The sequence below is a fragment of the Monomorium pharaonis genome, chromosome 11, assembly GCF_013373865.1.
Source record: "Monomorium pharaonis isolate MP-MQ-018 chromosome 11, ASM1337386v2, whole genome shotgun sequence".
NCBI classification, from domain to species: domain Eukaryota; kingdom Metazoa; phylum Arthropoda; class Insecta; order Hymenoptera; family Formicidae; genus Monomorium; species Monomorium pharaonis.
Window position 1 is genome coordinate 5,936,578 of NC_050477.1, and position 12,556 is coordinate 5,949,133.

At 45.1% G+C, this 12,556-nt stretch overlaps 1 protein-coding gene across 3 annotated transcripts; it reads left to right on the forward strand.

Moving 5' to 3' along the window:
* Window positions 1-512: 512 nt before the first annotated feature.
* On the forward strand, window positions 513-7,798 carry LOC105835695 (large proline-rich protein bag6-B). Of its 3 annotated transcripts, none has more exons than XM_012679183.3 (20): window positions 513-1,040; window positions 1,271-1,391; window positions 1,491-1,691; window positions 1,778-1,982; window positions 2,053-2,162; window positions 2,270-2,528; window positions 2,609-2,732; window positions 2,808-3,008; window positions 3,090-3,297; window positions 3,377-3,499; window positions 3,576-3,789; window positions 3,921-4,195; window positions 4,265-4,426; window positions 4,496-4,571; window positions 4,650-4,773; window positions 4,854-5,160; window positions 5,233-5,366; window positions 5,458-5,667; window positions 5,754-5,921; window positions 6,100-6,528. In XM_012679183.3, the coding sequence occupies exons 1-20, from the start codon at window positions 978-980 to the stop codon at window positions 6,526-6,528; spliced, it is 3,714 nt and encodes a 1,237-aa protein (XP_012534637.2). In that variant the 5' UTR covers window positions 513-977. The 3 variants fall into 3 exon arrangements, with proteins under 3 accessions (XP_012534637.2, XP_012534636.2, XP_012534639.2); XM_012679182.3 differs by having other exon boundaries at window positions 514-1,040; window positions 1,491-1,697; window positions 6,100-7,798; XM_012679185.3 differs by having other exon boundaries at window positions 514-1,040; window positions 1,491-1,697; window positions 2,071-2,162.
* The last annotated feature ends 4,758 nt before the right edge of the window (window positions 7,799-12,556 follow it).

Genomic DNA, 12,556 nt, shown 5'->3' on the forward strand with positions numbered 1-12,556 from the left:
CTTCTCAGACATCTGACTTATTTCCTATAACGACAAAGAGGAACAAAATTTAAAAAAAAAATTAATTTCGAACCATTCCGTTTGTGCGTGCATCCTTGAACGGATTTGAAATTTTATAGATCTTGACGTTTAATTTGAAAAATCTTTTTCTTGAAAATATATTGTAAGATAGACATTAGAAGTGCGCTTTTTTAGTCAACTTTTTACAAAACTAAAGTATTCGTTTCACATCTATTACAAATTCTTTAATCTATCTTAAAGTAATAAAAAATTTAATTTTATTTTATTGAAAAGAAGAGAAATGACTTTGCAATCGAGCTCATTTTCTACCAGAATAGAAGCAAAGAATATACAATTAAAATTTGCGCACTCTCGCGTCATCCATCGGTCGGTTCGCCAATCCTCGACGCACGCGGCATACGGTAACGCTGATTTGAGCCGCTTCCCGGAGCTTTAGGGACTATCGCCGCCACGTGTTGTCGGCGCTTACCGCGTCGCTGATGAGAACTCAACGGCATTCTGGGTAACGTTCGTCGCGTCCTCCAGCGTCCTCCTCCCTGCACCACCTCCTTGTGCTGCGACGTTATGATTTTCGCGACAAGGGTCGAACGCAGGAACGTGACGGACGAGCGAGCGAGTGCGCAGTGAGCGCAGTGAATCGCGGATCGGTGAACCATTGTTTTGCTCCGTTCGATTATTCGTTCACGTTCCGATTTCCGATTCCCCTCTCTCTCTTTCTCTCTCTTTTTCTCTCTCTCCTTTTTCTCGTCGGTTACGAACTTACGAACGAGCAGCAGGAGGAGCCGCAACGACTGGAGCAGCGTCGTGACAGGGGCGCCTCAGGCTCACCGTAAGTAGATATCCCCGGATATCTTTGGTACCGTCTCACCACGTGTCGCCGCCGCCCGACGATATCTCCAAGTTCCTCCAAGTTTCGGAGCTCCGAATCCACATCCACGTGCCACGCTCACGCGAAGATGATCGACCTAACAGTCAAGACCTTGGATTCGCAGAATCACGTCTTCTCCCTGGAAGACGACGTAAGTTGCTCCCCCCCCCTCTCCGGCCCCATTCGATCCTCGTGATCACGTGTCGATCGTCGTGATTTACCGCGGCGATCGACACGAGAGTTTGTAGATGTGCCTCAAAAACATCTGGAGACAATCGAGAATCATACGACTTTTTTCCGTACGCCGAGTAAATCTCACTACCCATGGATCTATTTGTTTAATTATATAATGTATCTCTGCATATTCTCTCTCCCCTAAAGCAAATCACGGTACGCGGCTTTAAAGAACACATAGCAGAGTCCGTCGCGGTACCAGCCGATTCGCAGAGGTTGATTTATTGCGGACGAGTGCTTCAAGACGAAAAGAAATTAAATGATTATGGTACATGTATATTGCACATATTTATTTTTTATAAATATAACTTGCTACAACTTGCACCAAGCGCGACAAGCATGCATTAACACGATCATGATCCCTTAGATGTCAATGGAAAAGTTATACACCTGGTGCAACGCGCGCCGCCCCAACCTGGCCAACATGGGAACGATGGTGGGCAGACGCAGGGACAGAGGCAAGGGTGGCAGAGCTCGCAGAGGCCGCACTATCGGGTCACAAGAACCCAGATGCATGGAAACGCAATGTACCTGGGTGCCATGTCTGTGCCAGCTGAGATTGTTGAAGGTCACGGTAATATTCAGCAGGTTTTTTTTTTCTCTGCTCGCGCTCTTCTCTCGTTAACGCATCGCGTTTTGATCATTATACTACAGGTATACCTCAGTTGAGCAACAGTCTGTCGGGTACTCGGTTGAGTCATGCCGGTCGAATGCTCGATCGTGTGAACGAGGTGCTCGATCGATTGGATGATCCAAACGCTCCTCCTCTACATCCGCCCTCGGAGGTCAACCAGTCGATGGCGCAGCAGCAGCAGCAGCAATCTCAGCAACCGCAAGAATCAGAGATTGAACAAAACGAGTGAGTTGAATAAGGCATTTAGGTCGCGGTTCCTCTTGCATGGCGCGACAACGTTTTTATAATTGTTTAGGAACAACGACGTTTCTAGAGACGATGGTGCTAGACTTGCCGAAGCAGCTGCAGCCGCCATCACTGCTGCGTTGTCAGCTGCTGGAGCGCGCGCGGTTACATTGTTTAGAGGTTCGTACATTTGAGTCTGCTTTAATATGTAATTTTACGCCTTAACGTAATTTTACATAATTACAAAATGGGTTGTCTCTTTTTTTCGGCTATTCGGCAATATTTAGGAAGCAGTTATAACGGTGGAAACGCGAGAACTTCGAGCGATGCGAACGAGCATCAGAGTGATGCGCAACCACCACAATCGCAGTCCCAATCGCAGACACAATCGCAATCGCAGCCGCAGCCGCAATCGCAGCCGCAGCCGCAATCGCAATCGCAGCCGCAGCCGCAATCGCAATCGCAATCGCAACAACAAGCGGCTGCGGATGCTGAAACAACATCTAGTAACAATGCTGGCCAAAGCAGACGAGCTCAGCAGCAGGAGTATATATCACTTTTAGACATTTCATGAGTTAATTAACCAATGCAGATATATATGTTATTGTTAAGTATTTGTCTTTTAGTCTCCCGCGACCTCCGCAAATGGCAGAATTATTGCAAAGACTGTGTAACACTCAAGATCGGTTGAGACCATACTTGGAGCGTTATTGCATGCTCACGCTTCTCGATCCTTTGTTACCGCCCGGAGTAAGTTGATAAGTGAGCTCTGCATTGAAACACATTGAAAGTTCCGCTTTACTAATGTGACTAATCATTATTCAGTCCGGACCGAACACTGTAGAGGAAAGTCAGAGAATAGTCGACGGAGTCAGTGAAATTCTGCACTTTATGTCGCACAGCTATCACGCGCTAAGCGATATTATAATTGATATGAGTCAAGCACCACCTAGAAACTTGCGGTGTCGACCAATAATAGTGCAACACTCGGCTATTTTGCAACCTGGTATACCGATCCAGGTGGAGGTGAGCATATTGATTAAAAATGCATAAGACGTCATGCATATTGTCATGCATATTGTCTCGACATTCCTTTCTTTTTCACAGGCTCATATCAGTTTGAATGGTCGTAGCACTAATAATAACAACAGTAACGATGAGACGGCAGAATCTGGTAATCAGGCACAATCGAACAACGCTGAATCGGCAACCTCGTCGCGCGCTACTACCGAGGAGGGTAATCAAGAGCGAGAATCCGGCGATAATTCGGCACAGGCAGAACGGTCGCAACAAGATCAAGGCCAATCGCCTTTTGGTATGTTTCATTACATAACGCAGTATTACAATTCTACAAACTGCTAGACAGTTTACTAGAATACACGTCATTTTTCTAGATACAGTATTCAATTTGCCAAACAATGTTGAGGTACTGATGGAAGTTAGTTCCGAGAGCAACATCGATGCTGGATCGAACAATGAACAGAACACGTCAGGCAATGAAAACAACAACAACGCTCGTAAGTTAACGTTGCCATATGTTACTCGTTGATAAGAGAAATGTTTATCTATTTGATATTTTTTTTTATTTTGCAGGCAGAACAAACGTATTTCCGTTCGGCACGCCACCGCCGCCGTATTTCATGCGAAACTTTATGCAAGCCGTTGCCGGACACATGGTGCATAGCGGTATCACTACCACGACTATAAGCACGAGAAATCCTCCCGCTACTACTGCAGGAGCGCAACAGGGCATCTCTTCATCGATGGACAGTAGTAGTACAAATGCCGGTCAAAGCACTCAAGCACGGTATAACATTGTCGATATATCATCGATGATATTGTATTTTTACAACGTTATCAAATTATTTTGTAATGATATTTTAAGTTACTCTCTAAAGAGAATACTCGCATTTAATATTAAATAATTTTGAAATATAGGAGCAATACTGGTACTCATCCTACGACTGCCACACAAACTCGAAGTACGTCACGGCCGCATGTGTTCCATCACCATCCTCATCCAATGGGAGGAATTGGCATGAGCATCGGACTAGGTCTTGATTTTGATCCTTACCTTCCATGCAACTCGCACCATGTCTATCGCTCTCCGAATACTACGTCCAGCACTGCAACTGGTGTGACAACTTCTTCGCAAACAACGCGCACTTCATCAACAGCTACAGCGGACGCTCAGAATCAAACGAATCAAACTGGTACATACATGAGGATAAAAATTTTTCTTTATAAATACGCATTTCTACAATTTGCAAAATATTTTCTAGCGACGACTTCGACTACATCCAGCAGTGCCACTTCTACAAACTCAACATCGGCGACGAATGCAGAATCGGTTACTAATAATGCCCTCGTGAATTTATTGCAACAAATATTACGTCAGTCAACGAGTGGTCAATCGCAACCTAACATCACTATCAACAGTAATGGTAATTGAATTTAAAATACTGATGGAGATTGAAATATTCATTTCGATATTGACATTGATCCTGTTGCAGCTCCTTTGATGGAAAGTCTTGGGAACATAATGCAAATGCTTGGTAACAACATACACGTAGGATTCTTGAGTGATAGGTGTGTTAAATTACAATTAAAGAATCAAAGAGTTAAATATAAACATAACACTAATTGTTTGACTTTTTTGGTAATTAGCTCAATTGGAAATGCTCCTACGTTGGCTGATCTATTTGAGGGTGGGGGTCTATCTATGGATCTCTTCACGTCACACGAATCCGGCAGAGAGGAGAATTTTCTCGTCGATCTTTTCGTATTGCTGGTAATTTTATTATTACAGTGCTATGCCTATGTGACATACATGAAATTATCATGATATTAAGAAAAATTCATATTACATAGGCACAATCTATGACTCTGGATGGATTGATCAGAGTACGTCTTGGTCAATGGGAGCCCATTGCCCGGCTTCGGAGACCGTTAGAAGAGTTCCTAGGATACACGTTCTCAAGCGCCTCATCGCCGGAAGCCATTCAAGAGCAAGCAACCGAACGTTTACTTTCTCAACTACGACCTCATATTCAAAATCTTCTAGCATCTGAGGAAGACACTAACAGCAGGAGTGGATCTCGGATTGATATTTGCGCGACCATCGAATCGTTAATCGCGCGTCACGCAAGAGATATACTTAGAATCTTGTACGACACCGGTTAGTATCTCAATTCTACATATTGTATACATCTTAAAATCAATAGACCGAGTATATGCATTGAATTTATAGGAGTCGACGATGCGAGATTCGGCCAGGACATACTAAACATTCTAATTAATATGTGCAGTCAAATCTGTACAGTACTTCGATACTCGTTACGTGGCGGCCAAACTGGATTGGAGGCGATCGCGACACGTTTTATGGTTAGACTCGATTTTCCTAAACCTAATACAAGAATGCGAAAGAGAAATTTACATATGTCCTACTAATGTGATTTGGTTGCCTTTTTATTAGCGTGACTTGATGGACGGTGGTAATCCCGCTCTTCTTCAATGGGTACTAAACGGATTTATTACTCATCTTCGTACTTACTTTTTATGCGTACCACAACCTCCGGATTCGGAGATCATACCGCTTTTAGTGTATAGGGACGCATCGTCCCAACCATCATCGGTATCCTCGGCCTCGACTCGCCAATCTACACAAACACAATCGGAAGATGAGGTAATTAACTCTATTTTCTATTCATTACTTTATTGTTGTAAAATAATATATAATAATAATAATATTAATAATCTAAATGTGTATAGCCGATGGAAACTGAAACTCTGGAGCAACAGCAGCAGCAGCAGCAACAACAGCAGCAACAACAACAACAACAGCAACAGCAACAACAACAATCGGCACGCGAAAGCTCGATACCTGAGGATCGAGAAGAAATTCCTGAAACGTTCCCTGGCCACGAAGCTTTACCTTCAGTATGTTAACATAAATATAAAAAGAAAAATCTTTATTGTATCTAGTAATTAGAATTCTTAAATATTAATATTTAAAAAATTCTGTAGAAATTTTTTAGCATTTATTCAGAGATAATTCAGTATAATATCGCCTTTTAGTAATATGTGTATATTAATAGGAAGATATATTGTTTTTTAGGATTGGGTGCCAATTATCGCTCGTGACGGTGTGAGACAACGTAGACAGTTGCAGATGCAAGGTGTAACGCCAAATAGCGGCGTAACGACATTTAGCGACGCATATTTAGGTGGTTTACCGAGTAAACGTCGTAAGCTAATTGAACAGCAGAAACCGCGATTATTAGTTAGTCCTACACCGAATCATCATTCAACAATAGCAGCATCTATGGAACGGCTAGTTAGAGAAGGGGTCGGTCGTGCCGGCGTCGAGGAGGTCGAGGGTGCTGCTGTGGCTGTCGCGGCGGACCCTGCTGTACGACGTGCGTTTGGTCAAGCGATCAGGGATTGTTTAAATCCGTGTCGATACGGCACGCCTGATTTTCCAGACCCATTGCGTTTCCCGAACGCCACCAAATATTTCGCGGATCAGGATCGTCCGCCGAAATAATAGTTTCAGCGGGAGGACATAATATCATACTCTGACTTACGCTATTAAATTAAAGGAAATTTAAGTGAAATCAAGAAATAGAAGATGACTGTTGTCCCGAGAGAATCGACAAGGAGTAATTCGATCTCGCATGGACAATTCCGTAAAAAGAAGAAAAAAAATTTCTCTATTAATGAAGAGAGAACGCATATGTTTCTGACTGATTAGCACGGTGCAAATGTATCTACGTATTATCTATGCTCATATCAATATCTGCTTTTATAGAATCACACTTTTGATAGAACTTCTCTCCGGGTTAAGTTTATAGTAAAATAATAAGTATAGGATTTCTCTTAAAATTGAATTTTCCATCGAGTGTCAATATCGGGGAAAGTTGACATCAATTGCATAAAAAATTAACATTTACAGAAAATTCAGATTGCAATTTCCACTAGAGAAATATGAATATCCTGTATATACATAAGTATAAAAAAATTGTTAATTGCACACCCATTTATTTATAATTTTTACATCTGTGCACTTGCTAGTTCTAGAATATTTCTGTTTACATTAAAATGTTTTTTTTTCTTCTAGTTACTCTTTTTTCCATTATGTTGGTTATTCCAAATTCCACTATTGCTGTGACTTTGGAATGATTGTAGGAAGAGAAATTGGTCGAATTTAATAGATCGTTTTTTTTCTTTTAGTTGCAACATTCGTACATGGAAATAACAATTTTGTTGAAGTATTAAAAAATTTAATGAAATACAGATTTGAAAATAATTTCTTGTTGATCTATTTATGCATTAATATTATTATTATTCTTAAATGATATAATATAATAAAAATAATTAAAGTAAGATACTCAAGCTGGATGAGCAATGTTGCAAAAAGTTTTGATATTCTTTTAATTATATACCTATTTTAATATATGTAATAAAATTTCTGTAAGATTTTTTGTCTAGCTACATCTTTAGATACTTTAACAAATTTTTCCATGTGTGAAGATATGTTTTATCAAAAGCAGCGGCATTATATGTTTCAGGCAAAATTGTATCGCAAATATGCTTCGTACAGATAATTTTTTAAAATTTGATTGCTTGAGATAATAAATTCGAATCATTTTATATATCTTTACGACGCATATTCTCTTAATATGAGAATAACAACTAAATTAATGTGATGCGTGATTATGATAACTTACTATATATGTGAGGTATGTTTAATCGTTCTAATAACCAAACGGTTGTATGAAAAAAAAAGAAAAACAATAAAGTTATGTATCCCTTTTCCTTTGTCTTTCCACGTGGATCTGGACCTCCGAGTCTTGGCGATAAAATTATCGATTGCCAGATAATTTTGCTAATTCATAAGACCGCTAGGGCCCGTCGGAATTCTCACTATGGCGATAGCGGAACAAAAGTGAACACGGCTTAATGCTTAGAATTAACGCAGAACACTCTTTTGATAGGTAAACATCATAAAATAAGTGATAAATAATTATCCACGATAATTAGAGAACGTAATATTAGAAAATTTATGGAAATTATGAAGTAAATTAGAAATTAATGAATTGCATCATTTCACTACTGCAAATTTTATTTGTTCCTCTTTTTTACGAACTTCTCGTTAATTTATCGAATAATCGAAGCCAATTACAGAAATAGGACGTATTGCCGTGTACCACGCGGTACCATCGTGGCACGTAACATCTGTAATACGTAAGAGAGCGCCGGTAATTACACGCGTGACTGCCTATCGCGCGCCCATCGAGAAATCTGATCGCTTAACATTCGGTCCACCTCCGCGCGTACCCGATATCGTCGATTAAATTTTCATAATTGCACGTGATGTGGAAAGGGAAGGGGCCATTATCGAGATCGTAATCGTGATCCGTGACGAATTGAAAAGGGGATTTCGCAATTTTTAGCTCGTTCGTGGCATCGCCGTCGTCACTTCTTCCTCGAGGGGCGACACATCATTCGAATTTCGTTCGATTCGAGACAGGGAACGTGAATCGAGCTTTCCTAAATCCGATTTCAAGCGTCTCCAAGAGCCTAACGAGGACAAATTTCGTTCTCGATTCGTGATAATCCTATTTGTTCGCGCGCACGCGCGCAATCTGGAAAAATTTGAATTACGAAAATTCCCGATCGATAATCGCGAGTGTTTACTCGCGAGGCGGAACAGAGTTGAAAACAAATGTAATTTAATTTCCGTGAGAAACAACCGCGCTATCATCATCGGTGGTCACTCGAGAATCTTAGATCGATGAGATCGGATTCCGCGCCGCGGCTCCGCATCACCGCGGATGATGCACGTGTATTAGTCGGGGAGGAGGTAAAGCGGGTCTTTAATCATCCGGCGGTATTACACCGCGATCAAGGCGATACGAGAAAAGCGAGACTTTATTCCTCGCTGTAGCGCGTAGACATCCGATCCTCCCGCGAATTACGAATTACAACGTAACGTCGTGTAACATCTCTTTCTCTCTCGCGCGCGCGCGCGGGAGAGAGGAAGGTGAGATCGTTACACGCTCGACCGCATGTTCCTCCAACTCGGTCGCCGGCTGGTGCGGGGCGACGACGTTGTCGTCGTCGAACCACAATTTCGAGAAACGATCCGGAAAGGAGAGGCGTCGGTATATTAATTGGTCGCGGACGGGAAACACGACGAGGACGACGTTCCTCGCCGCTTCGTCGAGGGACGTTTTTTCTCGCGCTCGCCACCAAAGCGACGAGGACGACGAAGACGAGAAGGATGTCGGGGAAGACGACAACGTTCCCGTCTCTCGCGCACGGCTTCCTTTCCGCGCTTACAGCGCGAAGAGACCAACGAGAGAATACGGGAATACTCCCTTCCGCCCCTCCTCCCGCGTCATTCGCCGCCGGGGTATATCCTCGACCGCGTATACCGCGCTTACACCACGTCCACACGTACGTACACGCGCGTACACACCGCGCGCGGTACGTACCGAAGGATCGCGCGGGGGAAGGGAGCGCGTAGAAAGGCATAATAAAGGCAGGTAGAGAGAGAGAGAGAGAGAGAGAGAGAGAGAGAGATTGTGTACGACGTGTCCGCGCGGACTCGACGAGCGGCTGTCGGCGCCTTGGGTCGCGGCGGCGCGCCGCGATTGGCCAACGGGCTGCTGTTCTTTCGGCCGGATTGGCCTTTTTCACCGCGCGACGACGCCTCTTTATTCGGTCCGGGGCGTCGCCCCGCATTTTTATGCACGCAGGTTGGCCGCGTCGTGCCGAGCGCAATTCTTATAGGCCACGTCTCGAGCGTCTCCGAGAGACTCAATCGAAGAGTCCGCGCGGACTCTGCCGGTTCTATTGTTGGCTGGCTGGCTGGCTGCTGCTGCCGCCGCCGCCGCCGTCGTCGTCGTCGTCATCGTCGTCGTCGCCGCCGCTGCTGCTGCTCTGTTGCTAGTGCTGCCGCTACGAGGCCGAGGTTAAGACGCCTTGGCAATCAAGTAGAACCTCGGGCAAGCAGGGCCGGTTACAAGCGCGCGGCCGTCGCGTCGGTACACGAGGGAACAGAGAGCGGCGTGAAGGAGGGAAGGAGCGCGCGAGAAAACGTACACGAAGGCGGCCATATTTAGAAAAGGAAATCAGCGAAGAGCATTTCGCGCCGCGTACCACCGAGCTACTCCTCCTCCTCCTCCTCCTTCTTCTCTTCCTCCTCTTTGCGACCCTCCATTCCGCAACTACGAACGACGACCACCTTATCGTTTCGCTCTCGTTCCCCGGCTCTCTCTCCTCCGGCACTCCGGTTCGATCTCTACACCGGGGGCTCTTTCCGCAGCCCGTCGCTCCAATGGATTTGACAGATGAAAAGTAACAGGCGGTGTCTCTCTCACTCTCTCTCTCTCGCGCGTTCGCCGCTTTACCGATACTTCTTCGCCGAGGCGAATATTAACGTCGACTGGCGGAGGGAGGGGAAGAGCAGGCGCGAAATAAGTCACGTACTTCTTTTTTTCGCGTGTAAACGGCGTCCCGGCGCTAATAACGAATCGTCTTTCTCTTTTATCTACCCCTCGTTCCCTCGATCTTTCTATTTCTCTTTCTTTCTCCTCTCTCCACCCTTCCTTTCCTACCTTCTCGCTTCGCGCGAAACGCGAGAAAATGCTTGCGGAGCCTCTTTTCCGAATGTCGATGACGGTGTACTGCGCGCGTAATCACGTGCGGAGAGACGTGGCTCCGCGACGGTGGAGTTTTCCGTTGACTTTTTTGCAGCTGCGGAGCTTGCTCGCCCTTCGTCGTCGAGTCGACGAAGAATGGATGAAAGGTGAAAGGGGGGGGGGGGAGGCGGAGAGAGATTCGAAAGCTTTTTCCGCATAGCACCTACGCGCGGCACATAACGCGATTTCTTTTTCGCGCGCTCTCTCTTCCTCTCCCCCTTCTTCCGCCATTCCTCCTGCAATTTTTCCGTGCGCGTACGCAGAAAGTTTTCCATTCGTTTTCATAACATCCGATCCAGATCGCGACTGTCATTTTCTCCGTCGAACTGCGTTCGATATGTTTATACTTTTACCAAGGAGAGATCGACTCGGATCGATTGCCTGAAAAATTCGAGGGCCGTGCGCTTACAGCGGGAGATTTTCGCGTGTGCGTTTAGAAATAACAGGAGATATGGATTTCGAGCGTGACGAACGAAGGAGGAGAAGGCTCACATCGATCGTCGTTTGAACGGTCCTGAAGGAAAGAATGATTTCAGGAACGAGAAGAGAGAGAGAGAGAGAGAGAGAGAGAGAGAGAGAAAGAGAGCGATTGCCGAGTCGGAATTCGTCGTCGCTTTGCGCGCGCACGTCCCGTATTCCCGCGCCGATTTACGGTCGGGCCAATTGGCAGCCGTTGCAACCGCTCGGAATAACGTCAATTAACACGTTTTTCGACGAGTCGACCGACCGACCCGTCGAATGCGAATGGACGGCCGCCGAGGCGTATCCCGTTCGACAAGCAGCGCGACCGAAGCTTCTTTCGGTACAAAATATTTTTCACGTACGATTCCGAATCGTGCGTGTAACAAAAAAATGGAGGGACAGAGGGTAAACGCATCGTGTTGTCAGAATCGAAATCGCGCGCTTCAATATTTATTTTACTACCGTCGCGCTGTACGATACACTTGACTCTAGATTTTCATTATTGGATAAGCGGTTTGTGCGATTGAAAGATTAGATTCTTTTCCTTTAATTCATCTACCGTTGCAGGAATTTCTATCTTCTTTTTTTTCCCGTTATCTCGCGCGATAGCAACATGACGATGATTTTTGCAAAAGAGCGTCACCCTCACGAGAGAAAAGTATTTGCGCTGTCGGCGCAGCACCAAGTAATTGGTGTGTGCGAAAGCTCGAAAGCGAGGAGCGACCGATAAAAGAAAAAACGAAAAAGTCGGATCGATAAGCCGGATAAATGAGACGTTCTCTTACACTTACAGAAATAATCCCGCCGAGCAAAAGAACGAGCGCGGCGGTATCGAGAACGGCGCCGCTCGATCGAGGGTCCGGTTATAGAAAATATTATGTTTTGCACGGTGCGCGCGCGCGCGCGCACGCGATAACGCTAACGATAAAGCGCCCGGCGAAATTTTTTTTCGCTTTGAGCGAGAGAAGAAGCCCCGGATCTCGGTGTTCCCGGGAGTAAACGAGACGCGCGAACATTATCGCGCCGCTCTCGGTTGCACCGCGTACGCGCGTTATCTCTTAAAGCCGCGCAACATTCTTGCTCTTAAGTCCGTTCGTCCGTCCGTCCGAGCGGAATGTCGATAAGGCGCGAGATAATGAGACGAGCAGCAGCATTTTCTGCCGAGTGCTCCATTTTGACATCGCGCGACGACCCGATAATGGCGTACACCTATCTCTCTCTCTCGAGTGATAATGATATACCCCAAATATACACAAATATGTATAATGATAAGCGCGGGAGAGCAAAGAGACCACGTGTACCGTTCACAGAAGTAAAAAGAAGCGGGAGGGGAAACAAATTATCGATATATTTCTCCGTGGAAGGTACACACGGAGTTACGGAGCTCGCTGGCGGAGGCTAGGA

Coding starts and splice junctions, on each gene's coding strand:
- LOC105835695 (XM_012679182.3), top strand. CDS start 978: ATGATCGACCTAACAGTCAAGACCTTGGATTCGCAGAATCACGTCTTC. Junction 2,529..2,608: donor AGACGAGCTCAGCAGCAGGA/GTATATATCACT, acceptor TTTGTCTTTTAG/TCTCCCGCGACCTCCGCAAA. Junction 4,774..4,853: donor TCGATCTTTTCGTATTGCTG/GTAATTTTATTA, acceptor CATATTACATAG/GCACAATCTATGACTCTGGA.